General features: G+C 52.9%; 9 protein-coding genes across 10 annotated transcripts; 5 read left to right on the forward strand and 4 right to left on the reverse strand.

Moving 5' to 3' along the window:
- Window positions 1-110: 110 nt before the first annotated feature.
- On the forward strand, window positions 111-2,098 carry LOC6620481 (P3 protein). The gene is made up of 2 exons (XM_002044654.2): window positions 111-1,231; window positions 1,525-2,098. Exons 1-2 carry the CDS (start codon window positions 194-196, stop codon window positions 1,852-1,854), a joined length of 1,368 nt encoding a protein of 455 aa, XP_002044690.1. The 5' UTR covers window positions 111-193; the 3' UTR covers window positions 1,855-2,098.
- Window positions 2,085-9,005, reverse strand: LOC6620482 (anaphase-promoting complex subunit 1). The gene is made up of 8 exons (XM_032724671.1): window positions 7,855-9,005; window positions 7,671-7,794; window positions 7,451-7,612; window positions 6,167-7,394; window positions 4,063-6,107; window positions 3,570-4,004; window positions 2,920-3,502; window positions 2,085-2,860 (listed from the first exon to the last, which is right to left on the reverse strand). Exons 1-8 carry the CDS (start codon window positions 8,900-8,902, stop codon window positions 2,384-2,386), a joined length of 6,102 nt encoding a protein of 2,033 aa, XP_032580562.1. The 5' UTR covers window positions 8,903-9,005; the 3' UTR covers window positions 2,085-2,383.
- A 278-nt stretch (window positions 9,006-9,283) lies between these two features.
- Window positions 9,284-12,341, forward strand: LOC6620483. 2 transcript variants are annotated; one of them, XR_004362324.1, is made up of 3 exons: window positions 9,284-10,986; window positions 11,146-11,314; window positions 12,254-12,341. XR_004362324.1 is itself a non-coding variant. In XM_002044656.2 (2 exons), exon 1 carries the CDS (start codon window positions 9,395-9,397, stop codon window positions 10,967-10,969), a length of 1,575 nt encoding a protein of 524 aa, XP_002044692.1. In that variant the 5' UTR covers window positions 9,285-9,394; the 3' UTR covers window positions 10,970-10,986; window positions 12,254-12,339. The 2 variants fall into 2 exon arrangements, 1 of the variants encoding a protein (XP_002044692.1); XM_002044656.2 differs by lacking the exon at window positions 11,146-11,314 and having other exon boundaries at window positions 9,285-10,986; window positions 12,254-12,339.
- On the forward strand, window positions 12,105-13,318 carry LOC6620486 (glycolipid transfer protein 1). The gene is made up of 4 exons (XM_002044657.2): window positions 12,105-12,505; window positions 12,581-12,636; window positions 12,732-12,989; window positions 13,054-13,318. The coding sequence occupies exons 1-4, from the start codon at window positions 12,373-12,375 to the stop codon at window positions 13,219-13,221; spliced, it is 615 nt and encodes a 204-aa protein (XP_002044693.1). The 5' UTR covers window positions 12,105-12,372; the 3' UTR covers window positions 13,222-13,318.
- LOC6620487 (transmembrane protein 17B) lies at window positions 13,249-14,245 on the reverse strand. Its single transcript, XM_002044658.2, has 2 exons — window positions 13,877-14,245; window positions 13,249-13,799 (listed from the first exon to the last, which is right to left on the reverse strand). The coding sequence occupies exons 1-2, from the start codon at window positions 13,991-13,993 to the stop codon at window positions 13,335-13,337; spliced, it is 582 nt and encodes a 193-aa protein (XP_002044694.1). The 5' UTR covers window positions 13,994-14,245; the 3' UTR covers window positions 13,249-13,334.
- A 155-nt stretch (window positions 14,246-14,400) lies between these two features.
- Window positions 14,401-14,813, forward strand: LOC6620488. Its single transcript, XM_002044659.2, has one exon. It carries the CDS (start codon window positions 14,410-14,412, stop codon window positions 14,776-14,778), a length of 369 nt encoding a protein of 122 aa, XP_002044695.1. The 5' UTR covers window positions 14,401-14,409; the 3' UTR covers window positions 14,779-14,813.
- LOC6621086 lies at window positions 14,776-18,605 on the reverse strand. The gene is made up of 6 exons (XM_032724130.1): window positions 18,420-18,605; window positions 17,876-18,364; window positions 17,152-17,766; window positions 16,594-17,093; window positions 15,026-16,533; window positions 14,776-14,963 (listed from the first exon to the last, which is right to left on the reverse strand). The coding sequence occupies exons 1-6, from the start codon at window positions 18,537-18,539 to the stop codon at window positions 14,920-14,922; spliced, it is 3,276 nt and encodes a 1,091-aa protein (XP_032580021.1). The 5' UTR covers window positions 18,540-18,605; the 3' UTR covers window positions 14,776-14,919.
- A 69-nt stretch (window positions 18,606-18,674) lies between these two features.
- LOC116801949 (UDP-N-acetylglucosamine transferase subunit ALG14 homolog) lies at window positions 18,675-19,351 on the forward strand. Its single transcript, XM_032724135.1, has one exon. The coding sequence runs from the start codon at window positions 18,742-18,744 to the stop codon at window positions 19,315-19,317; it is 576 nt and encodes a 191-aa protein (XP_032580026.1). The 5' UTR covers window positions 18,675-18,741; the 3' UTR covers window positions 19,318-19,351.
- On the reverse strand, window positions 19,299-21,980 carry LOC6620489 (sprT-like domain-containing protein Spartan). Its single transcript, XM_032724132.1, has 4 exons — window positions 21,767-21,980; window positions 21,575-21,697; window positions 21,137-21,496; window positions 19,299-21,013 (listed from the first exon to the last, which is right to left on the reverse strand). Exons 1-4 carry the CDS (start codon window positions 21,857-21,859, stop codon window positions 19,394-19,396), a joined length of 2,196 nt encoding a protein of 731 aa, XP_032580023.1. The 5' UTR covers window positions 21,860-21,980; the 3' UTR covers window positions 19,299-19,393.
- Window positions 21,981-22,406: the final 426 nt, after the last annotated feature.

Here is a 22,406-nt window from a genome sequence, read left to right on the forward strand (position 1 = left end):
AATTACCAGCTGTTCACCGTCGCCATCCCGCTCCCTCCCGAGAGTCAAGTCATGCCGCCATCCCGCTCCCACCTGCAATTGCAATTGTAAACCGCTGTTTTGTGAGAATTCACGCTCATTCCAGTTGGAGCACTTGTTGCGTGCGAAAACATTCCGGCTAACGAATTACATCACCCGAGTGGCGGCGAATATAATGTCTCCGCACGGTCGTCCTGGTTGGGCATGGGGCTACCTCCTGCTCACCCTGGCACTGGCATTCGCATCCACCCACGGCTGGATGGCCCACTTTCGTCCAGCAGCGCTTACGTTGCAGATGGAGCGCGGGGATCGGGTGCAGCTGAAGCTGGAGAATGTGGCACCTTCCACGCTGCAGCAGTCGACGCGTTACCACTTCCGCCTAGAAAGTGTGGACACGGATTTGGCCAGTGTGCCTGGCGAGAATGCCACGATATCCCTGGATGTATTCGACACGGATACACGCGACTGGACGGGTGACATCGTGGTTAATGGCCATTTTCTGGGTCAGACCAAGATCCAAGTGAAGCTGTACGACAGCCAACGAAACACCAGTGAACTGCCCACCAATTGGAGCAACGACAGCACGCTGGACGTGAAGATCAAGCGGCCGAAACGTATGGTGGATGACATATTCGTGGGCACGATTATACTGCTAATGTCGCTGCTGTACATCAGCTTTGGAGCCGCCTTAAATCTGGACGTGCTGAGGGGTCTGATCACCCGGCCAACCGGCCCGTGCATCGGATTCGTGATGCAGGTGGTGGGCATGCCTCTGCTCAGCTACGCCCTCGGCGTCTTCATCTTCCCCCAGGCGCCGGCCATGCAGCTGGGTCTCTTCTTCACCGGCATCTCGCCCAGCGGCGGGACATCGAACACCTGGTCCGCCGTTCTCGGCGGTAATATACATCTCTCGGTGCTGATGACCACCGTTTCCAATGTGGCTGCCTTCGCCACCATACCGCTGTGGACCATCACACTTGGCCAGCTGATCTTCGAGCGAGCGGGCATCAAGGTGCCGTACGGCAAAATCGCCTCCTACAGCAGCAGCCTGGTCCTTCCGCTCTTGCTCGGGCTGCTCGTCCAGAAGAAAATGCCTCAGGTCGCCAGGGTGCTGGTCCGCCTGCTCAAGCCCGTTTCCGCCATCATCATCCTTTTCATCATCGTGTTCGCGATCATCAACAACTTTTACCTGTTCTATTTGTTCTCCTGGCAGGTGAGTTTATTGATACATCTTGATACTTCTCAAGATATTTCAGTGGATATCATCTTTTTGATCGAAAAGGTTTTAGGTTTATATCCACTTTCATTGTAAATAATGAACTACAATTTATCCAACCAGTTTTTAGAAAGTGTTTAAAGATTGGAAGCACTTCTGGTTTCTCAAGATAAACTATCGTGAATAATCCATAAATAATAATAATAAACAGCGAGATAAACCTGTTTTGAAAAACAACGTTTAAATACAGTTGAATGTAAATGTAAACCCATTTAAACACTCCTTTCCAGATCGTCGTCGCTGGCATGGCTCTGCCAGGTCTGGGCTACATCTTCGCCTTCCTGGCGGCCAAGCTGCTGCACCAAAATGCAGCCGACGCCCTGACCATCGCCATCGAGACGGGCATCCAGAACACGGGCATCGCCATCTTCCTGCTGACGACCACGCTGGAATCGCCGGAGGCGGACATCACCACGGTGGTGCCCGTGTCGGTGGCCGTGATGACGCCGCTGCCCCTGCTGGGCATCTATCTGTACAACCGATGCTGGGGCAACAAGCGAATCAGCGAGGCCAGCGCCACCGCCTCCGAAGCGGAGCGGATAGCTGGGGCAATACATTAGCATTGCCATGGCTATAGCATATAGTTATTTTTGTACATATTTGTTATTTTGATAACCCTTACATCGTGGTAGCACGTAGACAAGGCTGAGATAGATGCTGGTTAAATTTGGGACCAAGGAATGCCGCAAATCTCAAGCGTATTATACTCCAGAATTTCCTACACCTAAGACGCACCCAACCCACTTGTTGGGATAATCATTTTTTTTTTTTGTACAATAAAATTAACCTATTAATTTTTGCAAACGTTATGGACTATTTATTTGTAAATATATTTTATACAATTTTTGTGCTAGTTCATATCGTTAAACATGCATTCAAATATTTATATCCAAAACGTTTCGACATGATTGTATAACAATATAATTTCAAGAATACAGCAGCAAACTTTTATGCAAAGTTTCGATTACAAGTGGCGGCGAAATTTAGAAATAATGTGCAATAATGTAATTTAGATATGAATGTACAATATGAATCGCAGACGTCAGAAGAAATGTTCCAGGTCTAGCAAAAAAGAATTTCCATCGGGCATCACTGGTCGCCCATGGTGTACGCCAGAAGGGCTGCCTCATCCAGAGTCACCACCTCGGTGGCCAGTGACTGCAGAATCTTCATTAGGCCAAAGATGGTGTGCGCGCCGAGATTCAGTCGGCGGAATTCGTACATAAGACGCAAGTAGTTAACTGTGCCCGTGCTCAAGTCCACTCCATTCAACATATTCGGCAACAGATTGTAGTAATTGATCACGCAGAAAGCGCGCTGCAAGTCCGGTCCACTGACGGTGGTCACATAGCTGGGATCCAGACGCCTTCGACTGAGGAACTCGCGCAGCGGTAGGCACAACTCGCGCGTCGAGTCCTCCATTTCCTGCTTGAAGAGCTCTTGCATCATCTGGATGAGCTCCACGGAGATGAGCGGATGCTGGGACTCCTGGCTGCGACTCAAATAGGCATCGATGAGCTTCATCTGCCACACATCGATGTTGTTCGGCATGGACTTGGTTACGTGCTAAGGACAAAGAACGTTACATTCGCGATAAGACTGCGCCAGTGGATGGATGCACTTACATCGTATAGTGTTAGGTAAACCGGCAGGAAATGCATGCGATCCTTGACCACGGCATTGTAGAATAGCAGCATCACCTGGTGTCGCTTCATCAGCTCCGGGGGACTCAAATCCGTGCCGTTGGTGTCCAGGCAGCGACTGAGGAACTGCTTCACCATGCGTTCGCTGGCGAACTGCTGCAGGTCGTTCATGTCGATCTGCCAACAGATGCTCTGTTCCATCGTCAATGTTTGGGCCAGCATGCTCTTCAACCTGTCCGGGTCCTCCAAGTGGGAAAGGCAGCCTGTTCGCTTCTTAATATCAATCGGTGCACTCATCTCCAGCGCCCTTTCCAGCTGATGCCAGTTGCGCGATCGCTCGAAGCACACTGGCCAATAGTTCTCGTCGTCCACCACCACCTGCTGCAGGCTGCTCAGCACTGGCAGGATGCAGGGAGCGATGGGCAGGCGGCGCAGCTCGGTGGCACCCACCTCCAGCACGGATATGTTGGCCAGACACAGCTTATTGGTGTCAATGTCCCGGGGAAGGAACAGGCGCGGCTCCACAGCCAGTACATAGAGATGTCTCAGCGCTTGCAGATGGTATCTTAAAAAGTAAGTCCATGCATCCATGAAGTGTGCCAACACATTGCTGCAAAAAGATCAATCCTTACCGATTGTCGTTGCTGTGTATGGGAAACTTGGGGAAGAAGGCGCAGACCAGTGCAGCAACCGACTCCGGTGTCTGGGAAATGGTGAAGCGACCCGCGCCGAGGAATAGCAGGCCCAGCGACATGTGTATGGCCATGTGGGAGCCGTAGGTTATGTGCGGATATTGTGGTCCCACTCGCGACCTGAGAAAGCGAATTATGCGAAGAATTTCGCAGTTGCCTGAGCCGGCGAACACTAGCGAGATCGAGATGAGCAGCACCATCAGGCAGCTCTCCACGGTGGTGCGGCCGGCACATTCGCCCATCGGCCTGCTGGGGAAGCGCAGGAAATCCTTGATCACGGACCGCAGCGTGGCAAAGGCCACCATATTCTCAGTGCCGGCGTACTTGAGACCAATGCAGAAGGCAGCTCCAGCCATGATGTTGCAATAGGCTTGCCTGGACAAGAGTATGTAATTCGTATCTGATTACTTGACATTCAACATAAGTTACTCACGAGATGGCCTCGTAGTCCACGTCATGATCCTCGGGGGCATACTCATTTTCGTAGAACGGGAGTTTCAGGTGAGCTCGAAGTGCTCGCGGAAACTGTGCCTGGAACCACGCGTTGTTCGGCTGGACATTCTCCCACTGGATGAGGCCCCGGGAAATAGTGCGCAACAGAAGAAAATCAGGTCGCACCATGTCCAGTAGATATCGCGAGTCTGGCGGCTGCATCCATTCGGCAATAGCCGCGTTCCCCGAGTTGAAGAACATGAGTCCCAATGCGAGCGTTGCACCCGGAGCAGTGACATCTATGTTAACGGTATCGCCTTCACGAACTTGGAACGAGGCTAGTCGGTATTTCTCCTTCTGGGAGCCGCTGATGGGTCTCTTCACTCCACCGACCATGTAGTAGTGCAGTGTATCCGGCAGTTGGAGGTCCCTGAGGCCCGCCGGCGATTCACCCTGACCGAGGGTAACCAATCCGAGGGATAGTCCAGCTGTCATGGCATACGATTCGCGCTCAATGCTGTTCTCCATCTCTGGGCCTGGAGGACGGCCAATCTCCTGGAGCAGCACCTCGGCTATGTGGCGCTTAGCTGATCCTTGATAGAGCAAACCGATGCCCATTATAGCAGCCACCTGTGTGCTTTGCGGTATATCCAACTCCATGGCGGTGGCTGGCAGCAGTGCCTCCAAGTGAACGCTCAACAACTTTGTGGTTTTCGTATCCATGGTGCCGCGATGGGCGGCGGAAATGCCCAGCAGCAGACCCACGTTGGTCATCTCATCGCATTTAACCAAATACTTATAGACACTCATGAAGGACAGTGTCCTTAGGTGACCATTCAAGCCCAGGGCCATGAGGAAGCCAGCGTGCTCCAGGGCATTGTGCGAATGCGTTTTGGGCTTGTTGTAGACAATCCAATTGGAGTCAACGTCCTGAGCCTGGGGCGAGATCTTCAGGCCAGTGGCCACGCCATTGTGAAACGATGGCCACATTTGCATATTGGCTGGGAACTCGATCTGCTGCATTTCGATGGTGGTGCCTTTCACCGGCTCCTTGCCCAACAGGCACAATTTGGGCATGACCAAGCTTTCGCTGGGCCGCGGCAACATCGTTCTCAGGGTGAACATACCTCTGCCCAGGGGCAGTGTCATTGTCCGCGCACATAGTGCAAACAGTTGCTTCTCCTGCTCCTCAATGAACTCGTGATCGCTGGTTCCCGGTGCCTGCTGCACTTCAATGACCACCGGTTCCGAGCTGTTGAGCAGACGACGCACTTCATCCACCCGCATGTCATCGGGAAAACGCAGACGCAGCAGTTTTGTGTCCATGTTGTCCATGTCATCGCGTCGCAATTGGGCCGGTGCATCAGTTTCTAATCCGCCGGTCGGCGGACACCTCGCTGACAGGGAATCTTCCTTGTAGACTCGGCCACAGTGCGGTTGCCCAGTGCTCGTTTCGAGGAACGGCAGTTGAGCGTGGGCCGCCAATTCCGGACGCAGGATAAGTTCATAGGTGGCCATGCTGCAGCCCATGGGCGGCGATAGGCGAGCCTCCTCCAGTGCCTCCGCTACGATCAGATGCACTGCCGCCGGGAATCTTTCAATGTCTCGCCGTGTCAAGCGCATGGCCAGCAGCAGCTGTAACATCTGATGGCTACGCGGAGCATCCGCCGTGATATTGCGCTTAGAACACCGCGTAAAGTTTGCCTGAACGGCGCCGGGGATCTCGAGCAGCTGCCACCAGTAATTCAGACGCTCATGCCCATGAGCCACCAGCGATACGAGCTGCAGTAAAATGCGACTCCTCTCGTTAACGCACTCCAAGAAGGTGTAAGGCATCACCTCCTCCTCGCCGACGATAATGTGCTCGAGTTGGGCAAACACACTGGGTGCCGGAACCCTCAGAAGCTCCTGGTGCAGCATCATAGCCCCGTGATCAGCTCCCAGCAACGAGAGCTTGCCCGTGCGATTCGAGAGTTCCGGGAAGTCCAGTATGTAGTGCAGCACATAGCTTTCCAGCTGCATATCGATGGCCAGCTGGTGTAGGAACTGGAACGATGAGATGGTGTTAGGAAGCCACTAATGGATCTATTTAATGATCCACCTACCGTTGCCAGATATGGAAGCGCTCCATAGAAGTCAGCGTCCAGTTTGAGATCCTCGTACAGTAAATGCAAGCTGAAGAAGATGGCGGGGATCATTTGGAAGAGCAGCGCACCGATGTTCACGCTGTAGCTGTGGCCATCGGCTCCGCAGGGAGCCAGTGTCGTCTGGAGCAGCAGGAACTCCCAGTCGTCGTCCGTGAAATCATCGCAATCATTGTATATTCGCCGTTTCTTCGGCTCATCCTGGCCGCCCAGTGTGGAACTGGAGCTGCAACTAGAACCGTTACTCGATTCCGCCGCAGTAGCGCCGCCTCCAAATTGAGTGTGCAGCGGTGGCGTGGCACATCTAGCGTAGTTCTCGCCCGCATCCACATCCGGTGCAGCAGTCAGACCCATTAGGGCGAGCAGTGTGGACCGGAATAGCAGCCATTCCTGCTCTATGGAGTAATTCCTCGATCCCGGCGGATTCCTGTCGCTATACCAACGGATAACAAAGTCCAGGAACTGGGTCGGACTTAGAACCTGCCGTAGCGTAGCCACACATCTGGTAAGCAATCGTGTGTCATTTAGAAATGGCAGCGCTATTCTGAGCATTCTGCCGGTGGCATAAACCAAAGTCAATCGATTGCCTGCCGGATCTCTCAGCGATTTGCAGACATTGTGCGCCTGCCGCTGTGTGTAGGACACCGGCTGCGGTTGGATGGGCGACAGCATGTGCAGCTCCTCTTCGAAGGCAGCCACATCCCCCGGCGCTTTTGTGGGCAGTAGGCTGCTCCTTCGCACCTCCACGAAAGAACTGCTGCCGGACGGAATGCCGCTTGCAGGTGCAGCAGCTGACATTGGTGTTTTGACATGAGACGGAGCAGGCGAGGCCGACGGAGCCGACGGAGATGCCGCAGCAGCCATGGGCGTTACCAGCGGTGTGGGAATGGGGGTAGGCGCCAAAAACGGCGTGATGTGCACCTTGGATATAAGCACGGTGCCTGTGTATAGAAGTAAGCTGCCACTCGGATCGAGGACGGCAATCATGTGCATTCTCTGGAGACCCACTGCATCTTTGGCGGCCAGCGTGGAGGCGAACGTGGAGAGGTGCAACTCGCCACTTTCGTAGCCAGTGAGGCGGACCAACTGAAGGCGGCACGAGCGGGACAGCAGGTAGCACAGAAAGGTCTGACCCACCAAATCCGTGTGGATAAATGCTCGGGTGGCCATCTCGCAGAATTCTCGTTGACTAAGAAAGACAGACAATTTTAGTACTGAAAGTGACATCTTTTATAAATTACTGACGTTCCGTAGGTGTTCTCCGTCCAGATGTGCTCCATGCACAATTCCGGCTCAATGGGCTTTGCCGGCTTTACGTGCGTTAACTTGCGCATATCCTTCACGGACATGGACTGCTGGCTAATGCTGTTCTGCAGTTGGCTCAATGGAGTGCCCAGGGAGGCGCGACTAAATGGAAGTACAAGCAATAATAAGTAAGTGCTGGATGATAGGGACTTAAACCTACTTCGACTGGCCAAGAACTCCGCTGAACGACTGCGACTGGCTGAGTCCGAACTGGTTGCCCATGCCCATGGTGGTGGTGTTGGTAGTCCTGGCCGCGAACGAGAAGTTCGTTGCTTTTGGTGTGGCTAGCCATGGATAGACTGTGAATAAATCGAATGCCTTTGCTGGCATTGCTATCAACTCACCTCCAGTTTGCTTGGTGGAACTGAAGCTATTGCCTGCCATCGACCTGGGTCCCATTAGCGTCTGTCCCAGCTCCATCTGCTGACTCACATAGTTGACCTCTTCGGGCGTTACCTTACGCAGGCGTGCAACGAAATGCTTACAGAACTTGGCATCGTACAGCATAACCAAGTCCGAATCCTCGGTGGTGAAGACCACAGTGTACTCCGGTTCGGTCATGTAGCCGGTGGAGCCGGTGGACGTCTTCAGGACGACGGGACAGGCCTCGTGCAGCGGATGCGACATGGAGAAGAGACGCGGCATCGGGATGGACATGTGAGATATCAAGGCATTGCTGGAGTCCTTTTCCAGCAGCAGGCCATACTTCGTTTGCCACAGCTGTGACACGGGAAAGTCCAGATTGGCCAGGAAGTCCTCGCCGTTGCTGCAGTACACCCGCAGGGCGTCCTGATCCATCACACAGATGGCGGTCAGATGGTCGTCATTCGGGTCGACAGCCGCCTTTAGCTGTGCCAGTCGTCCGCGCACAAAACTGCGTTTTAGAAAGCAGGCGAAGCGCACCGGCGTATCGGTGGTGAAACACATGCGCCGGTACACCCCGTTGTCGGTGTCATCGTCATCGTTGACGCCCTGTGTCCACACCACCGTGTTCCGGTTCACGTAGAGCTCCTCCTCGTTGTTAACCATATAGTCGCACATTGGCTCCACGCGCCGCATCAGCGGCGGATTGAGCAGTCTGTTCGGCAGCGTCGTGGCCTGGGGACCACATCGCTTGGTCCGCTCGGTCAACTTGCATCGCAGGGCGGCGCGCTCCTCGGATGCCTCGTAGTCATCGTACAGCTCTCGGACCGTCCACGACTCCTGACCGCCCGGAGTGCAGTCCTCGCCGGCCGACGAGATGTTCACATTCTGGAGGCGCTGCAGCAACAGATGCTCCGTGGTCGGTAGTTGGTGGCGCGCCATTGGCTGGTCATGTGGACCCGGATGCTCCGCGGACGTCTGACGGCCGCGCGGCACAAACTCCAGCGGCGGTTCTGCGACGGCGATCATGTCCGCGTCGCCAGGTGCATCCAGAATTGCGATTGACAAGTTAATTGATTACAATTTATTATTAGCAAAGAATTTGCACATTTATTTAAAAACAGTCATCGAAATCGGGTGGCGATAAGTTTCTGATTCTATCGGGCCTGTAGTACGTCGATATGAGGTGAGCTATCAAAAAACCGATAACGATAGGAAGACCATCATCGCAGTAAACAAAACAATTACCACTATATGCCATAAAGCCATACCGAAAAAAAGGCTAGAGAAATGGCTGTGCCTATTTATATAAATTATAAAATATAACAATTCGATTGCCTTCACATCGATAACAATGCCTGTTGGTCACTTGTAGCAACCAGCTTCGGTCCGCTGGCGTACCGGTTATTTTCCCGGTCTGGCAGCACAGTGCGTTTGTTCGGCTTTTCCAATTGGATTTCGGAGTCTGGATTTTGATTTGAGCAGAAAAACGGAACCAGAAATCCTGGCCAGAATTTGGCAATGAGCAGCGGCACCGCCGGCTGCAAGCGCGCGCACAGCATCGAGGTTGAGCAGCCGCTGGCGTCGGAGCGCCTGGAGCACAGCCTGCTGTTGGTCAAGGGACGCCTGGTGCCCAAGTGTTCCACGGCGCGTCAACTGAAGGCGATCCTCGATCTGCCCGAGCACCTGTCCCAGGAGCAGCTAACCCAGCTGTCGGCCGGCGGCGAGTTTAAGCTCCTATTCGACTTGGAACAAGCGAATCGCGAGGAGGAGGACGAGGAGGAGAGCGCCTGCCTCCTGGAGCTGCGATCCTGCACGGCCACCCGTACGATTAGCTTCAGTTACCGGCCCCGCCGCAGCTCCTACCGGGTGCAGCCGCTCTACCTGCTCTGCCAGGACGAGGAGAAGACGCCGGCGCAGCAGCACGAGGTGCACTCCCTCATCGATCTCAATTTGCGCCTGGTGCAGTCCATCTACGCGCACAAGCTGCACGCGGCGGGCTTTCCCAACCGCACCTTCACGCTCAACGGCAAGTGCTGCGCCTTCCGCAGCCAGTTGACCCGGAAGCAGGCGCTGGCGAAGAGCGAGGACGAGCTGTGGCAGCATTTCGCCGGCGAGATCATCGCCTGCCCGCAGTGGGGCCACCAGTTGCTCCTCAAGTTCGTCGCCTTCGTGGGCTGCACGCGCTACGACGGCGACGCGGTGGTGGCCGGCGGTGACTCCTCGTACGCCAGCATCCGGCGGCATCTCAAGGGACACGCTGCCCTCGGTGGCGGCGGCTTGGCGCTCTTTGGTAGTGCCCACTTCTACGCGTGGCCCACGAGCTTCGCGGAGATCGGCGACTGTGTGCGCAGCGCACAGCGGGTGGACATCGCCCGCCTGCCGGACGAGAGCAACTATCGGCGGACGTACGGCGGCGTCTATGCCAGCACCTTGGGCGCCGTGTGCCACGAACTGGGCCACTGCTTCGATCTGGGCCACACCAGCGAGGGTGTGATGGGCCAGGGCTTCGACTACTTGAATCGCGTGTTGACCGTCGACCAGCCCACGGAGCATTTGCCGCAGCGAATTGTGGACGCCCGCAGGGGCTCACTTGCCAATACTAACTCATCCGAGGGCGGATCATCCTCCACCTCCACCCACTCCTCCTCCGCCGGCAGCGGCGCCGCAGCCGGCAACCGTGGCCGCCTCACCAAACTGAAACTGCAGCCGAGCAGCCAACTACTGGACAACTACCACAACCAGCGACGCCACGATAGCTTCTATTTTGCGCGCAACTGTGCCGTGATCCTGGCCCATCATCGCTGGCTGAATTTGGAGCTGGAGCAGACGGCTGCCGCCGACTTTGAGGCGGCCAGCATTCAATTGAACCGCGACACCCGTGAGATTCGCTCCAGCAGGCCCATCCGACTGGTCGAGCTGCGCTGCAACCAGAACAGCCTGGTGGCCCACTACGAGGAGTTCGAGCAGCCGACCGTGCATCGCTTCCAGCTGCCCGCTTCGCTCTGGCATCTCCTAGCGGAGCAGTGCACCCACTACGTTTTCGTGCTGACCACCAGTGGCGACACCAAGCGGCTCTCCTGCGACTCCTCCTAGGATTGCAGCAGCACCAGGTGAGTGGCCCTCGTCCTTGGAGTAGTTAACTGGACGATATGCTATATATTTCAAAATACTAAACCAAATGCGATTTCAAAACGTATCTAAATTTATCAGCCATATATGCTTCTTTATATTAAATAATATATATTATAATTTAATCGCTTTATAATTAGTAAATGTACTTAAAAATAGTGGGAACAACATAAGAGAGCTATCATTCTGTTTGAACGCAACTCAATTGGCCAGCAATCAATTAGGCTGATAAAGATTCGCTCGAAAGATTCCCCCGCCACGCAATCAAATTGCCTGATAAAACCGAAAGCCAGATCGCACCCATCATCGGTGAGTCATTGCAGTTCCATTCTCGGTGACGTGCACCCTGGTTGATTCCGCAAAATCAAACTGTCTGACTTTCGCATACAAAATAAGGAAAACACACTCCAGATTGACATGGGAATGCCATAAATATATTTATTGATAAGCCTTACCATGATTCGAAAATGCGTGATAGTTAAATGTTTGTCCCAAAGTTTTTGTTTGCTAACTTGCAAATTGGCATTTGAAATACATATAGCTTTTGAAAACTCTGGTTTTTTAGCTAGAAAAATTTAACTATTAACTATTTTTGGTTTGCTTTACTTAATACTTTTGGTATTAAAACGCATTGCGGTTAGAAAAACGTTTGTATATTGAGTTTTTGAACTAAAAACACTTTCAAATACTTTCATTTAGCGATTGAAAGTGTTGTATTTGAAATCGCGACTAAGTAACTTTGTCTATTTCAATCGCAGTTCAAAACTTCTCAATCAAAACTTTCAAACTCGAAATCTGTAATTTTCGTGCGTTTTTTTTTAAGTCGAATAAGTTCCTACATTTGAGCCGCAAAAGCACGTTTTAGCCCATGGTGCAAACCTGAAATCAGGTTTTCGTGCTGAGCCAACTCGGATTGAATCGAATTGTGTGGAACACGAGCTCTCTGCCGGCTCTCCAAGATCCAAGACGCCAGCTGTGAGGTGGGTTAAAGCTCTGACCCCCACCACCCCCCTCCGCCACACCCCGCAACCCGTTCACCCTGCGTGTGGAAACAACGTAGTCGCGCGCGGCACTTGCTCAGTGCCCAGTTCCCATTATCGCCGTGGCGGAGGAGAAGGCCGTGCGATGGCGAGCTCAAGTGTCGCACGAGCGTAGAGTAGTATTAGAATTCCGAGCGCAGCTCGTTCGATAAGATAAACAGCCGATATTGGTGCCCGAAACTAAGCAGCTGGCCAACTTCGCTTGCAGATTTACCAATCAGTCGGCGTTCGAAGCACATTGGAGACGGAACCAAGCGGCGAGCTAAGAGGAGCAGAAGCGGAGCAGGAAATTAGAGGACGGAACAGGACCGAACACACGAGCACACGATGGCAGCCAGCGAGGGATCGGCGCGCATTCAGTTCAAGGCGCTGCGTGGATTTCCGGCCATCGGTGATACCGCTGATAAGCTGGAGACACAGGCCTTCCTCGCCGCCTCCAAGGAGATAGTAACCGTCATAGGTGATAACAGCGCACCCAAACCGAAGCCAATCAATTCCGCTCACTGCTATCTGTTTACCATTTTCCATTTTGCAGAGAGCTTCGGCAAACTATTCACACCCGTGATCAGCGACATGAACGGAAACATAAGCGTAAGCTTTCCGAGATCTTCAAGATCAAGATCAAGATCAACCACCTGCACATACATATGTACATTCGTTTACATTGCCGTTTATTGCCGTTTCAGAAACTGACGAAAGCCTACGGAGCGGATGTGGTCAAGTACCAGTATCTGGAGGATCTGATCGTGCTGAACGTGAACGTGGACGACTTTGCGGCCAACGCGCTGCTCTGGCTGAAGCGCGGACTGCAGCTCATATGCACCTTCTTCGAGAACATCTACAACGATGCCCAGGCCAAGGAGGCACTGAAGCAGCATCTGCAGGACGCGTACGAGCGCACGCTGAAGCCCTACCACGGCTTCATCGTCCAGAGCACAATCAAGGTGGGTGCATCGGCCGGGCATCTCTCACTTCCTTCGCTAATTGTGCTTATTCCCTCGCCTGCAGATCATCTACAGCTGGGTGCCCACGCGCAGCCAACTGCTGGGCCAGGGTGACGCCCAGGCGGAGAACATCGAGGTGCTGACCAGCTTTCTGCCGCGTATGCGCGCCCATCTGGACTCGATCGATGCCCTGCTTAAGGCGCACAACTTGGACGATGCACGGAAGGTGTGATCGTTCCTTAGCCTAGCCTAGCTTAGCTTAAATAGCTTATCCTACTTTATTATTTATGCCAATGTCCAAGTAAAACGCAGAGCCTTACTTATAACCACCTGCTGCACGGCTCATCATTTCGATTCCGGGGAGCGTCGCACGCGTCGCCTTTGCTCATTGGTCGTGGGCGTGCCCACACTGGCGGACTGCTGCTGCTGTTCCTCTTCCTCCTCCTCCTCCTCCTCCTCCGGCAGCTGTTCGTTCTCTTCCAGTGGGAGCGGCAGCGGCAGCGGCAGCTTACAGCCGGGCTTGCAGATGACAAAGTGCACCAGGGACACGATCACCTCGAGAACTATCAGCGCGAACACGGCGTTCGTGATGATGCGTAGCCACAAACTGCGTCCGGCAGCTGAGAGGCGAAGAAAGACCATGGCGGGCAGCAGGATGCAGGGCGTCACGGTGAGCAGCATCCACATGGCGGTGGCGCCAGAGCACAGGTTCACCGAGTAGCCGGCGTACAGGCGTACGGATTCAGCGGACACCGCCAAAACGTAGGCCACCAGCATGGACAGGCCCTCTAGGTTCCACAAGTGATGCAGCTGCCGGGGACAAACGGAAGCTGGTTATGACCGCACATACTACCGCAGGGGGGGGCTAATCTCAAATGAAGACTTACGCGTATGAGCATGTGGATCATGTAGCTCATGGCCCACACCATGGACACATAGGTGTTGGCCTGCAGCAGCATCTGCAGCACCAGGTTGGCCCGATTCGGCGTCACCGAGTACGCCATTTCGATTGGATTTCCACCAAGCACGCTCTAGGCACTGCACTTCAGTTCAGTGGCAATGAATCTCCAGTGGCTACAACGTTTGTTGTACTTCCTGCTGGTTGACAGGGCAACGCAATCAGCTGGAAAGGACGCTTCAGCTCTGAGTGCTGCGACTGCTGCCGCTTGCAGGACCTAAGCTGCCTGCTCCCGCACTCGAAAAGGTCGTGCCTTCGGTTTAAATAATCAGCTACAGCCTGTCTCCAAACTGTTTTTGACATGTTTAAACCATTGAAAGGGCTACTTTCTGCTCCAAATATGTATTAGTCTAACACTAAGGTGGTGCAGAACACATTAGCGCCACGCCAACCATGAGAAACCAGCTAAACGGGCGAAGCGAAACGAATAAAGAGCGGCGAGGCTGCAGAGACCAACTGACCATGCGGCGGCAAGGAGTGCATTGGTGCTGCCTGGTGGCCATCGCCCTGGCCATGACCATACGGCAGGTGTCCCTGGGCTTCAGCACCAACGATCGCCGCTTCCAGTGCCTGCAGCCGCGCCTGAGGGGCCAGGCCAACTGCTCGCCATGCGCCGATCTGTACGTCTTCAATCGCCAGGCCGCCTATCGGCGCTGCGAGCACGTCAACGGGAATTGCTACCCACACCGCACGGTCTTCGCCAGCGCCCGCATGTGCGAGCTCACCTGCCAGCCGTACATCCGGCGAGCCACGCTGCACGAGGTGACCACCCTGCCGCCGCCACCACCGATCGTCGAGCCCTTCGGGGACAGCGATGAGGAGTTCGAATGAGGTTTTGTCAACAAAAATAAGCTGCTTTTAATTAAGTTGGTATGGGAATGTTTGGTCGGGACTATCGGTAGTTGTGCTGGTGATGGTAATGGTAATGCGGTAATGCTAATGTGTAACAAGATCCTTTGTGGAGATTCGATTCTAATGGGGCACACTGGAGTTGATGGTCTCCTCCAAGGCAGACACTGCAAGACGTAGTGAAAAAGTAAGTTCAAATGGCCAAATTTCGGGACCAACAACCACTTACGGAATCCGTGATCGTTCTGGTGCACCAGCGTGTTAAGGATGTCGGCCAGGATTTGGTGGCAACGTATGTACGTTAACTCGATCTCGGCCACCTGGTTGAGCGCCAGGTACTCCAAGCTATTGCGTTGCATTTCGCCGTCATCAATGCCGTCATCCGAAATGGTGAAGTCCAAGCATAGGGCATCGTGGTCGCGCATGCAGCTGGCGCAGGTGGTCCATTCCATGTCCAGCACGTAGACCAGATGAAAGATCTGATCGAGGGCGACGCGGAATGACTTGAATTCGTCGGTCAGCATGCAATGTGTCTTCAGCCACGCCAAGTGCTCGTCGTGCATATTCCGCAAATCGCGGACACTCTTGCACTCGCCAATCCTGTGCTCGATCTGACGGCTCACGGCCTCCATAAGGTGCGCGTGCAGCTTGTTGATGAGGAAAATCAACCAGAAGCGCACAATCTCCAGGCGACGAATGGTCAGGCCTATCAAATCCAGAGGTGCGCATGGATTGGGCCTGGCGCGACGCAAAAACTTCAAATTCTCCAGCTTCCAGACGGCCCACTTCACCTTCAGCATCAGACGCCACACCGAATTGTAGTCTTGCATGTTCGCGGGTGTAAAAATATACCACTGGTTCATGGCCACTGGCCGCTCGAAGTCCAGTTCAATAGCGTCCAGGGCCTCATAGACCTTGATTGAATTCGAGTTTATCTGGGATATCAACTTGACGTGAAGCTGATGACCCAATTGCGGATAGTGCGGCAGGAGCACAGCGCATAGCTTGGAAGTGAGCACCGAGCCCAGTGCCCAGCTATTGTTCTTCTCCATGCGCACGAAGAGTGCATCGTAGTATGGCACGAGTAGATAGTATTTCTCCAGCAGCATCGTATGCCGCAGGAATCGCATCTTCTCGGCCACCTGCATTTCCTTGCAGTACGTTCGAATCGCGTACTCGTTCGCCAGCCACTGTCTCCTTCGCAGAATTTCGCGCAGTGCCTCCGGCAACTCAGACTTCAGCTGCAGACAAGTGGAGCGCTCCAAGCGCTTCAAAATGTTGGCCAATAGAAAGGGGTGGCTTTTAAGCCGCTCGCGTTGTCGCTCCAAACGTTGTTCCATTAACGGCTTGGTAAATATGGCGAAGAGTTGATGGTTCCTAATGCCCTGCCTATTGCACACAGTCAGATCCTCGTAGTCTTTGTCCGGCTTCGGTTCATCCTCGTAATCCGTGTTGTCGGCACCACAGTAAACCTTTAGCTGTGCAAAAAGCTGCGCGAACAGCTCATCGTGCAGTGACTGCAGGTGGATTTCATTGTTGCTGGTCAGCATTTCGCTCAGCGTATTTACACTGCATAGCAAATCCTGCGTTTCTCCAGACTCCAGGGCATGGTCCAGCAGTAGCTGATAGAGTGGGCAGGATTGCAGCTTGTTGAAGATCTCCACGAATTGCAAATCATCCTCGATTCCCACATTTCGTTTGCGCACGTGGCTACGTATATGCGCATCTTCCTCGTAACTATAAAAAGAATGTAGCTATGACTTCAGCTGGTGGTGTGTGAGCACCCTTTTGGCTTACCAAAACTCCACGATGAACTCGCGAAGGTGATCTTCCAGCGCGGCCCTGCGCCACCAGCCGTCGATGATGATACAGTATCGCTTGAGGGAAATAAACAGCAGAGCAGTGGCAAGCTTCTGGTGCGGCTCGTGCATCAAGGTGTGCTTATACAAACTGGATAGCAAGTAGGCACTGCGTATGTGCGCAGGTCCCTTATCCAGGATGACATCTTCGGCCAGTTCTCGCAGCAAGCGCAGCTGGCTAAAGTGTTTCCTGAACTCAATCGTAAAGCGGATCAGCGTATTTTTTGCTGGATCCTTATTGACACGATCCTCGTAAGCGATGAGGAGCTGACAAATGGGCTGGACAAGATCTCTCAGGCCGTATGCAAAGAACTCCACGGTGTATGTAGTCTTTACGCCATGCAAATGCAACGTATGAGTATCGATGATGCGACGCAGTTCCATCATATCCTCCAGCGCAGGCACCACATTAAATAGCAGAAAATTTTTCATCGTGCTCTGCAAGAAAGAGCAGGACTTTAGATGGAGTTATACATTAACGCTTCGATTTTCTTACCGCAGTCACCGTGCAGATACTGACATTATCGCGCACAGTAATGCGTCTCGTGGCCTTGTCGAATTCAAAGAAACAACAGCTCGCTGGACGCACAAACATGAAGAGGATCTCCCTTAGCAGACAGGACTCCGTGATCGTTTTGGGCACTGGCAAGGCGAACAAGCCTCGGGCATTGTAATTCAAAAACTGCACGTAGCTGACGGCAAAGTTGTCCAGTGGCTTAGCACTGGAGGGCAGGGCGTTCAAATGGACATCTTGGCACCACCAGTGGGAATGGATTTTACGGAAGAAGTCCATGTTGTCACTTTGCCAATATTGTGTGAATGGTCGGGGCTGTTGGGGTGGCGCCAACTGGAGCAGCTTGCTTCGGCTCAGATGGTTGCCCTTTAAGTTGTTGAGGCTCAAAACCATTGGTTTCATTATCCGGAAGTCGTAACTCCGGATCACGCACTCCACGGTCGGTATATAGCTTTTGTTAACACTTCCAGTCGGAACGACCGCCATCACGGCCTGCTCATAAACCCTGGCCATTTCCAAAAGGCTTCGCGAGACGCCAATATTTTCATCGGTCGTCAGAGTAGTTGTCGAGTTGCAGTCCGACTCCTCCGACCAGTCCTTTTGGAAAGAAGGTAAAGGTATTATTATGCTGCAAATGATTTCAGGGAAAGAACAGGCTACATATGTGTAGCGGATGATATGTGTTTGGAGTTCTCTAGATGCTCACACTTAAGCTGTCCGAGCTGTCATCCTCAGGCGGATCCAGGAAATCCTCGGCCAGCAGCGCTGGCCAATCCTCATCCGTTTCGGAGGTATTCCTGGTTGCCTCCAGTTTCGCCTGTTCCTGTAAATGTGGCTCTCGCTCGGCCGCTTCCATGCTGTTAATTATGGACAGCCGGAGCTGTTCCATGAGCTCGCGGTTGCGCCGGATCTTTTGCACCGGCCTATCGGCTATGCAGAAGAGTAATTCGAGCATTGACCATCCGCGATTAGGATCGAACTGCTGTTGATTTTCGTCCATGGCCAGATACCTGATGGCCAAGTCCTTGATGGTATCACCTAAAGACGCCATGCCCTCCGCCCGGAATCGCTCCGCGAGATCGTCCAGGTTGCGTTTCACCTCCATGTCCGTGGTTGTCGGATCCCATGACCTGCGTTGGTTGGCGATTATCTTTAATGCAGTATCCTCCATTTGGCGCAACTTTTTCTGGCTCGTCTGCGTTTTAAATTGGTTAAATTGGAATAGGGATAACATCTGTTTTAAAACTTACCCCCGGTTCCGACAGGCTCCTGACCAGTTTTCGCACGTTCTCGTTTATGGCGCAGTTGACTTCCGTCGAGGTCTTGTCGGAGTGATTCCGAAGCTTACCCTTCTGCACGGGAGGAGCCATTTCGCTCCGCTTTCTGATTGAGATCCAATAAATTCTATAAATGGCGCCCTTAGTAATAACAACAACATTATGGTATGCCAGCATTATTATCGGTTCAGTTATCGATAGCAATGGAAACAGCTGTTCGCGGATGATCGACAATCGACTTGAAACGTAAACAACTCTAATTGTTGTTATTTAAATTGTGTTTTTGAAGGGCAACATGACGACCAGCGCGCCTCACCCCACCTACGTAATACTGGGCTCCGGCGGCCACACGGCGGAGATGTGCCGGCTGACCCAGGCGCTGCTACAACAGACAGACATCGAACAGACGGAGAAGTACCAGCCAATTAGACTGATCCTGGCCAACAGTGACTCAACTTCCGAGCGCCAGTTCAGGCAGATCATGCCGCAGGCTGCCCAGAGTGCGGAAATCGCGAAGGTGCCGCGCAGCCGCAACGTGGGCCAATCCTGGCTGAGCAGTATCTTCACCAGCCTGTGGGCGCTTCTCTGGAGCTGCTATCTGGTTTGGCGTGATCGCCCCCAGCTGATCCTCTGCAATGGACCCGGCACCTGTGTGCCCTTCTGCTATGCCGCCTACCTGTGGCGCCTCCTCGGACGCCTGCCCTCGCACTCCAGGATCGTGTTCGTGGAGAGCTTCTGCCGCGTGGAGACGCTGTCGCTGAGCGGACGCCTGCTCCTTCCGCTGGCGGACCTCTTTGTGGTCCACTGGCCGGCGTTGGCCACGCGCTATGTGGATAAAAAGAACGTGCGATATTTTGGGCGAATCCTGTAACATGTTTTTAATAAAACAAAAAATTTTTGAAGTACTTTCTCTATTTAACGAATTATGGTTTGCAGAAGGTGCCGTCCTAGCGCTTCTTGCAACCCGCGCAGACATATCGATGCGCCTTTAGGTGGTGGGGCATGATCTCCAGGCCACATCTGGGACAGCCGACGGTCTGTTTGAAGAGGTTGCGCTGCCGGCGCTGACGCGGAGTAAGTTCGTCCTCGCTGGAGAGCAGAGCAGACGAGTCGGTGGAAGAGCTCAGGTTGAGCTCGTCGATCTCCTTTTCTGTGTAACCGGAGCTGCGAAGAATTCGTTTTGATGACTTGGCTTTCGATTTGGCGCCGCGTGATGTGGAAGATCCTGAGGAGTCCTTTGAGGTAAAGGAAGCCCTTGGTCGACGGTTTTTAGGCTTAAACGATGGCGGTTCCAAGCGCACCATAATGGCGCAGCCATCGAAGTGATTGGACAACTCAGTGCGCTTCATCTTCTCAAAGCAAATGGGACAAGATACAATGTCGTTGCCCGTATTCTTGCCGTAGCTTGAGCAAGTGGGCTGCACGTCGTTCTCACGCTGGAACTCCTTCAGCAGGGTGTCCTCTCCAAAAATATCATCAATGATGGATTGGTCAGCTAGTTCCGTGGCGGCTGTTAAAGAGTCATTTGCGGCCACCTCATCGTCGTATTCATCATCAATTAAGAGAATATCGTCCTCACACAAGGTCAACTCATCCTCCATTACTTGGCGCTTGATATTCTGCGTTCGCTCTTGACTGCTCATGGTGTTCCTGCCAGCTGGCATCTTCATCTCCTCTTCATCACTATCGCTGTCAACCAAGTTGACGAAGGGCACATGGACATCCCTGACCATTACGTCATCATCGTAGGACTCCCAGGTGATTATCTCGCCGTCGCTGGAAACACGACGCCTCTTTTTGGTAATATCTGCTTCAGAATTATTCTGTCCCTTGTTGGAAGCATCTCCGCTAAAACGCTCAAGTCGAATTTGACGAAGTTTAGCGGGATCGGGAACATCAGTGTCACTAATATCGATGTTTTCTATAGCGCTAGAGCCACCAAGACTGTAGCCCTGTCCGCTTATTTCAGTGGTGGCTTTCGAACCTGATTTGTCGAGTTCATTGCCTCCGCCACTTGTGTTGCGGTTTGTGCCAGCAGCTGGTGTCTTGGGCATGGCAAAGGGTTCGGAGGAGAGTCCGGGATAAGAAGTCGGCGGCACCGCCTTTGCCAGATCGCCCAGCAAAGCTGTGCCGGTGGCCGCTTTCTTGGCTGCCGGCTGGTCGAACCAGTTGCGTATGTCTTCCTTGGGCGCGGCCACCGCCGGTGTGGACTTCTTAGCCCTGGACTTGGTCTCCGGCTTTGGGGGCTTCGATGGTTCACCCAACTTCATGAAGGTGCCGCTGCACTCACGATGATGCCTCGCCCACCACTCATCGTTCGGACCGGGCGCTCGGTTGCTGGTCCGCTTCACATAGCCCCAAAAGGGCGAGCGCTCCCGGCAAATGCCCGTGCAGCGCCAGATGTGTGTGCGATAGGAGGCCACCTCGTCGTGAAAAGTGTGGTAAACGGTGATGTTGGTGCCCGCCACCTTGTTGATCGTCTCCATGATGCGCTTGAAATTGGGTCCATGGCCACCGTTGCCCTCGCGGATGTTGAGCACAAAGCAGTAGGCATGGATCATTTCGTGCTGGATGAACAAATAGATTTAATGTAATGCTAAATATCTATGTGCATATGCAGTTCTCTAGGCTTGAGATGCCAATTATGAAGATTTCTGCGTAATATACGTGAAAAGTACAACAATTCTTACCAAGAGCGTCTCCACGAGATCCTTGCGCGGACGCAGCTTTAGCAGCGGCTCACTGAGCCGAATGGTCACCTCCTTGACGAAGCGATTGCCACGCTGGTAGCAGATTCCAGCGCACGAGTACATCTTCTTGCTCCATTCCAGGGAGACGGCGCCCAGGCGCTCTTGGAAGAACTTCTCGTCGAATCGTATGAACATGGAGTAGATGTCCGGAGTGGGATCGACCAGCTCCCACTGCGGATGCACCAGATTTATCGTCTTATTGAGATAGTCATCATAGCTGGCCTGAATAGCGCGCACTGGTGGCTTCGTGGGAGCCGCTCCTCGTTTTTTGTTTTTGATTTTAGTGTTCTCCATTTTTGTCTTGTTGAGATGAAAGGCGATACGATATGAGAAGGGCCTACGATAAATGAAATGCTATGATTTTCATTGTAAACTTACTGATTTTGGCTGATTCGATTTGGGGTAGACGAACTGGATACTGCTGTCCAGCTCGCTATCACCGCCCTCCTCGCCCTCGTCTATTTGGGCCTGAATCCTGCGTGCCAGCTGGTAGTCCGTGTCCTGCAGAACCCAGAGTGGATGTTATTGAGGTGTTTTTTTATTGGCCAGATTACCATTTCCCCTACGTACTTTGCTGGCATCCGCGGCTGTGTAACTTTGGTCTGACTCAGCATTCAGCTGGTTCTGCAGGTTCAGCGCGAACAAGTAGTCTGCATCTGACATGATGGTCGCCTTGTTTCTCCTGGGCTAATCCTCTGCAGAAATTAGTATCGCAATTTCTAGGTGCACAAAAATACTTCGAAAAATATTTCGCGCTTCGCTGCAGTGTGACCAGTCGTTGGGGCAAAAATATATGCTCGTGCTTGGCGCGGTTAGTCAGGTATCGATAAGTTCGGTTATCGCGCCAAGCTTGCCTACTCCATTTATCACATTTAACGACAGTGGTTTGCGATTTGAAACTTAACAAGCGATTTAAGACTTGGCGGTGAAATAGCACGACACTTTTAATAATAATCGATTAATACTTCTGCTATAAAAATTGGTTTTACATCAACGAATAACCGTGGTTGCATTATTGAACTGTGAAAGTGAATCCACGTTCGTGCAAAACGTACGAAATTTTAATATAGCGTGATAAGATTTATTTCTTGTTTCAAATATCAAATACACAGTGTTCAGTGTCGCACAAAGTCCATCTCTAGTTGCAGCGCTATTTTCAAATAGCTCACGAAATTCCGAGAAACGAATTTAGCCTGCGCATGCGTCACCT

This window comes from Drosophila sechellia, chromosome X (assembly GCF_004382195.2).
Source record: "Drosophila sechellia strain sech25 chromosome X, ASM438219v1, whole genome shotgun sequence".
NCBI lineage: Eukaryota > Metazoa > Arthropoda > Insecta > Diptera > Drosophilidae > Drosophila > Drosophila sechellia.

What these genes read in the sequence shown, in the direction of transcription:
- LOC6620487 (XM_002044658.2), bottom strand. Translation starts at nt 13,993, where the DNA reads ATGGCGTACTCGGTGACGCCGAATCGGGCCAACCTGGTGCTGCAGATG. An exon ending in TGATCCACATGCTCATACGC is followed by an intron (nt 13,800 to 13,876) that starts GTAAGTCTTCAT and finishes TGTCCCCGGCAG; the next exon opens with CTGCATCACTTGTGGAACCT.
- LOC6620483 (XM_002044656.2), top strand. Translation starts at nt 9,395, where the DNA reads ATGAGCAGCGGCACCGCCGGCTGCAAGCGCGCGCACAGCATCGAGGTT.
- LOC6620482 (XM_032724671.1), bottom strand. Translation starts at nt 8,902, where the DNA reads ATGATCGCCGTCGCAGAACCGCCGCTGGAGTTTGTGCCGCGCGGCCGT. An exon ending in CGCTTCCATATCTGGCAACG is followed by an intron (nt 6,108 to 6,166) that starts GTAGGTGGATCA and finishes TCATCGTTCCAG; the next exon opens with TTCCTACACCAGCTGGCCAT. An exon ending in ATACACAGCAACGACAATCG is followed by an intron (nt 3,503 to 3,569) that starts GTAAGGATTGAT and finishes TTACTTTTTAAG; the next exon opens with ATACCATCTGCAAGCGCTGA.
- LOC116801949 (XM_032724135.1), top strand. Translation starts at nt 18,742, where the DNA reads ATGACGACCAGCGCGCCTCACCCCACCTACGTAATACTGGGCTCCGGC.
- LOC6620481 (XM_002044654.2), top strand. Translation starts at nt 194, where the DNA reads ATGTCTCCGCACGGTCGTCCTGGTTGGGCATGGGGCTACCTCCTGCTC. An exon ending in TCTATTTGTTCTCCTGGCAG is followed by an intron (nt 1,232 to 1,524) that starts GTGAGTTTATTG and finishes ACTCCTTTCCAG; the next exon opens with ATCGTCGTCGCTGGCATGGC.
- LOC6620486 (XM_002044657.2), top strand. Translation starts at nt 12,373, where the DNA reads ATGGCAGCCAGCGAGGGATCGGCGCGCATTCAGTTCAAGGCGCTGCGT. An exon ending in ACATGAACGGAAACATAAGC is followed by an intron (nt 12,637 to 12,731) that starts GTAAGCTTTCCG and finishes TTGCCGTTTCAG; the next exon opens with AAACTGACGAAAGCCTACGG. An exon ending in TCGTCCAGAGCACAATCAAG is followed by an intron (nt 12,990 to 13,053) that starts GTGGGTGCATCG and finishes CCTCGCCTGCAG; the next exon opens with ATCATCTACAGCTGGGTGCC.
- LOC6621086 (XM_032724130.1), bottom strand. Translation starts at nt 18,539, where the DNA reads ATGGCTCCTCCCGTGCAGAAGGGTAAGCTTCGGAATCACTCCGACAAG. An exon ending in GGAGCCTGTCGGAACCGGGG is followed by an intron (nt 18,365 to 18,419) that starts GTAAGTTTTAAA and finishes TTTAAAACGCAG; the next exon opens with ACGAGCCAGAAAAAGTTGCG. An exon ending in ACAGCTCGGACAGCTTAAGT is followed by an intron (nt 17,767 to 17,875) that starts GTGAGCATCTAG and finishes TCTTTCCAAAAG; the next exon opens with GACTGGTCGGAGGAGTCGGA.
- LOC6620489 (XM_032724132.1), bottom strand. Translation starts at nt 21,859, where the DNA reads ATGTCAGATGCAGACTACTTGTTCGCGCTGAACCTGCAGAACCAGCTG. An exon ending in AATCGAATCAGCCAAAATCA is followed by an intron (nt 21,497 to 21,574) that starts GTAAGTTTACAA and finishes CATCTCAACAAG; the next exon opens with ACAAAAATGGAGAACACTAA. An exon ending in ATCTCGTGGAGACGCTCTTG is followed by an intron (nt 21,014 to 21,136) that starts GTAAGAATTGTT and finishes TTGTTCATCCAG; the next exon opens with CACGAAATGATCCATGCCTA.
- LOC6620488 (XM_002044659.2), top strand. Translation starts at nt 14,410, where the DNA reads ATGCGGCGGCAAGGAGTGCATTGGTGCTGCCTGGTGGCCATCGCCCTG.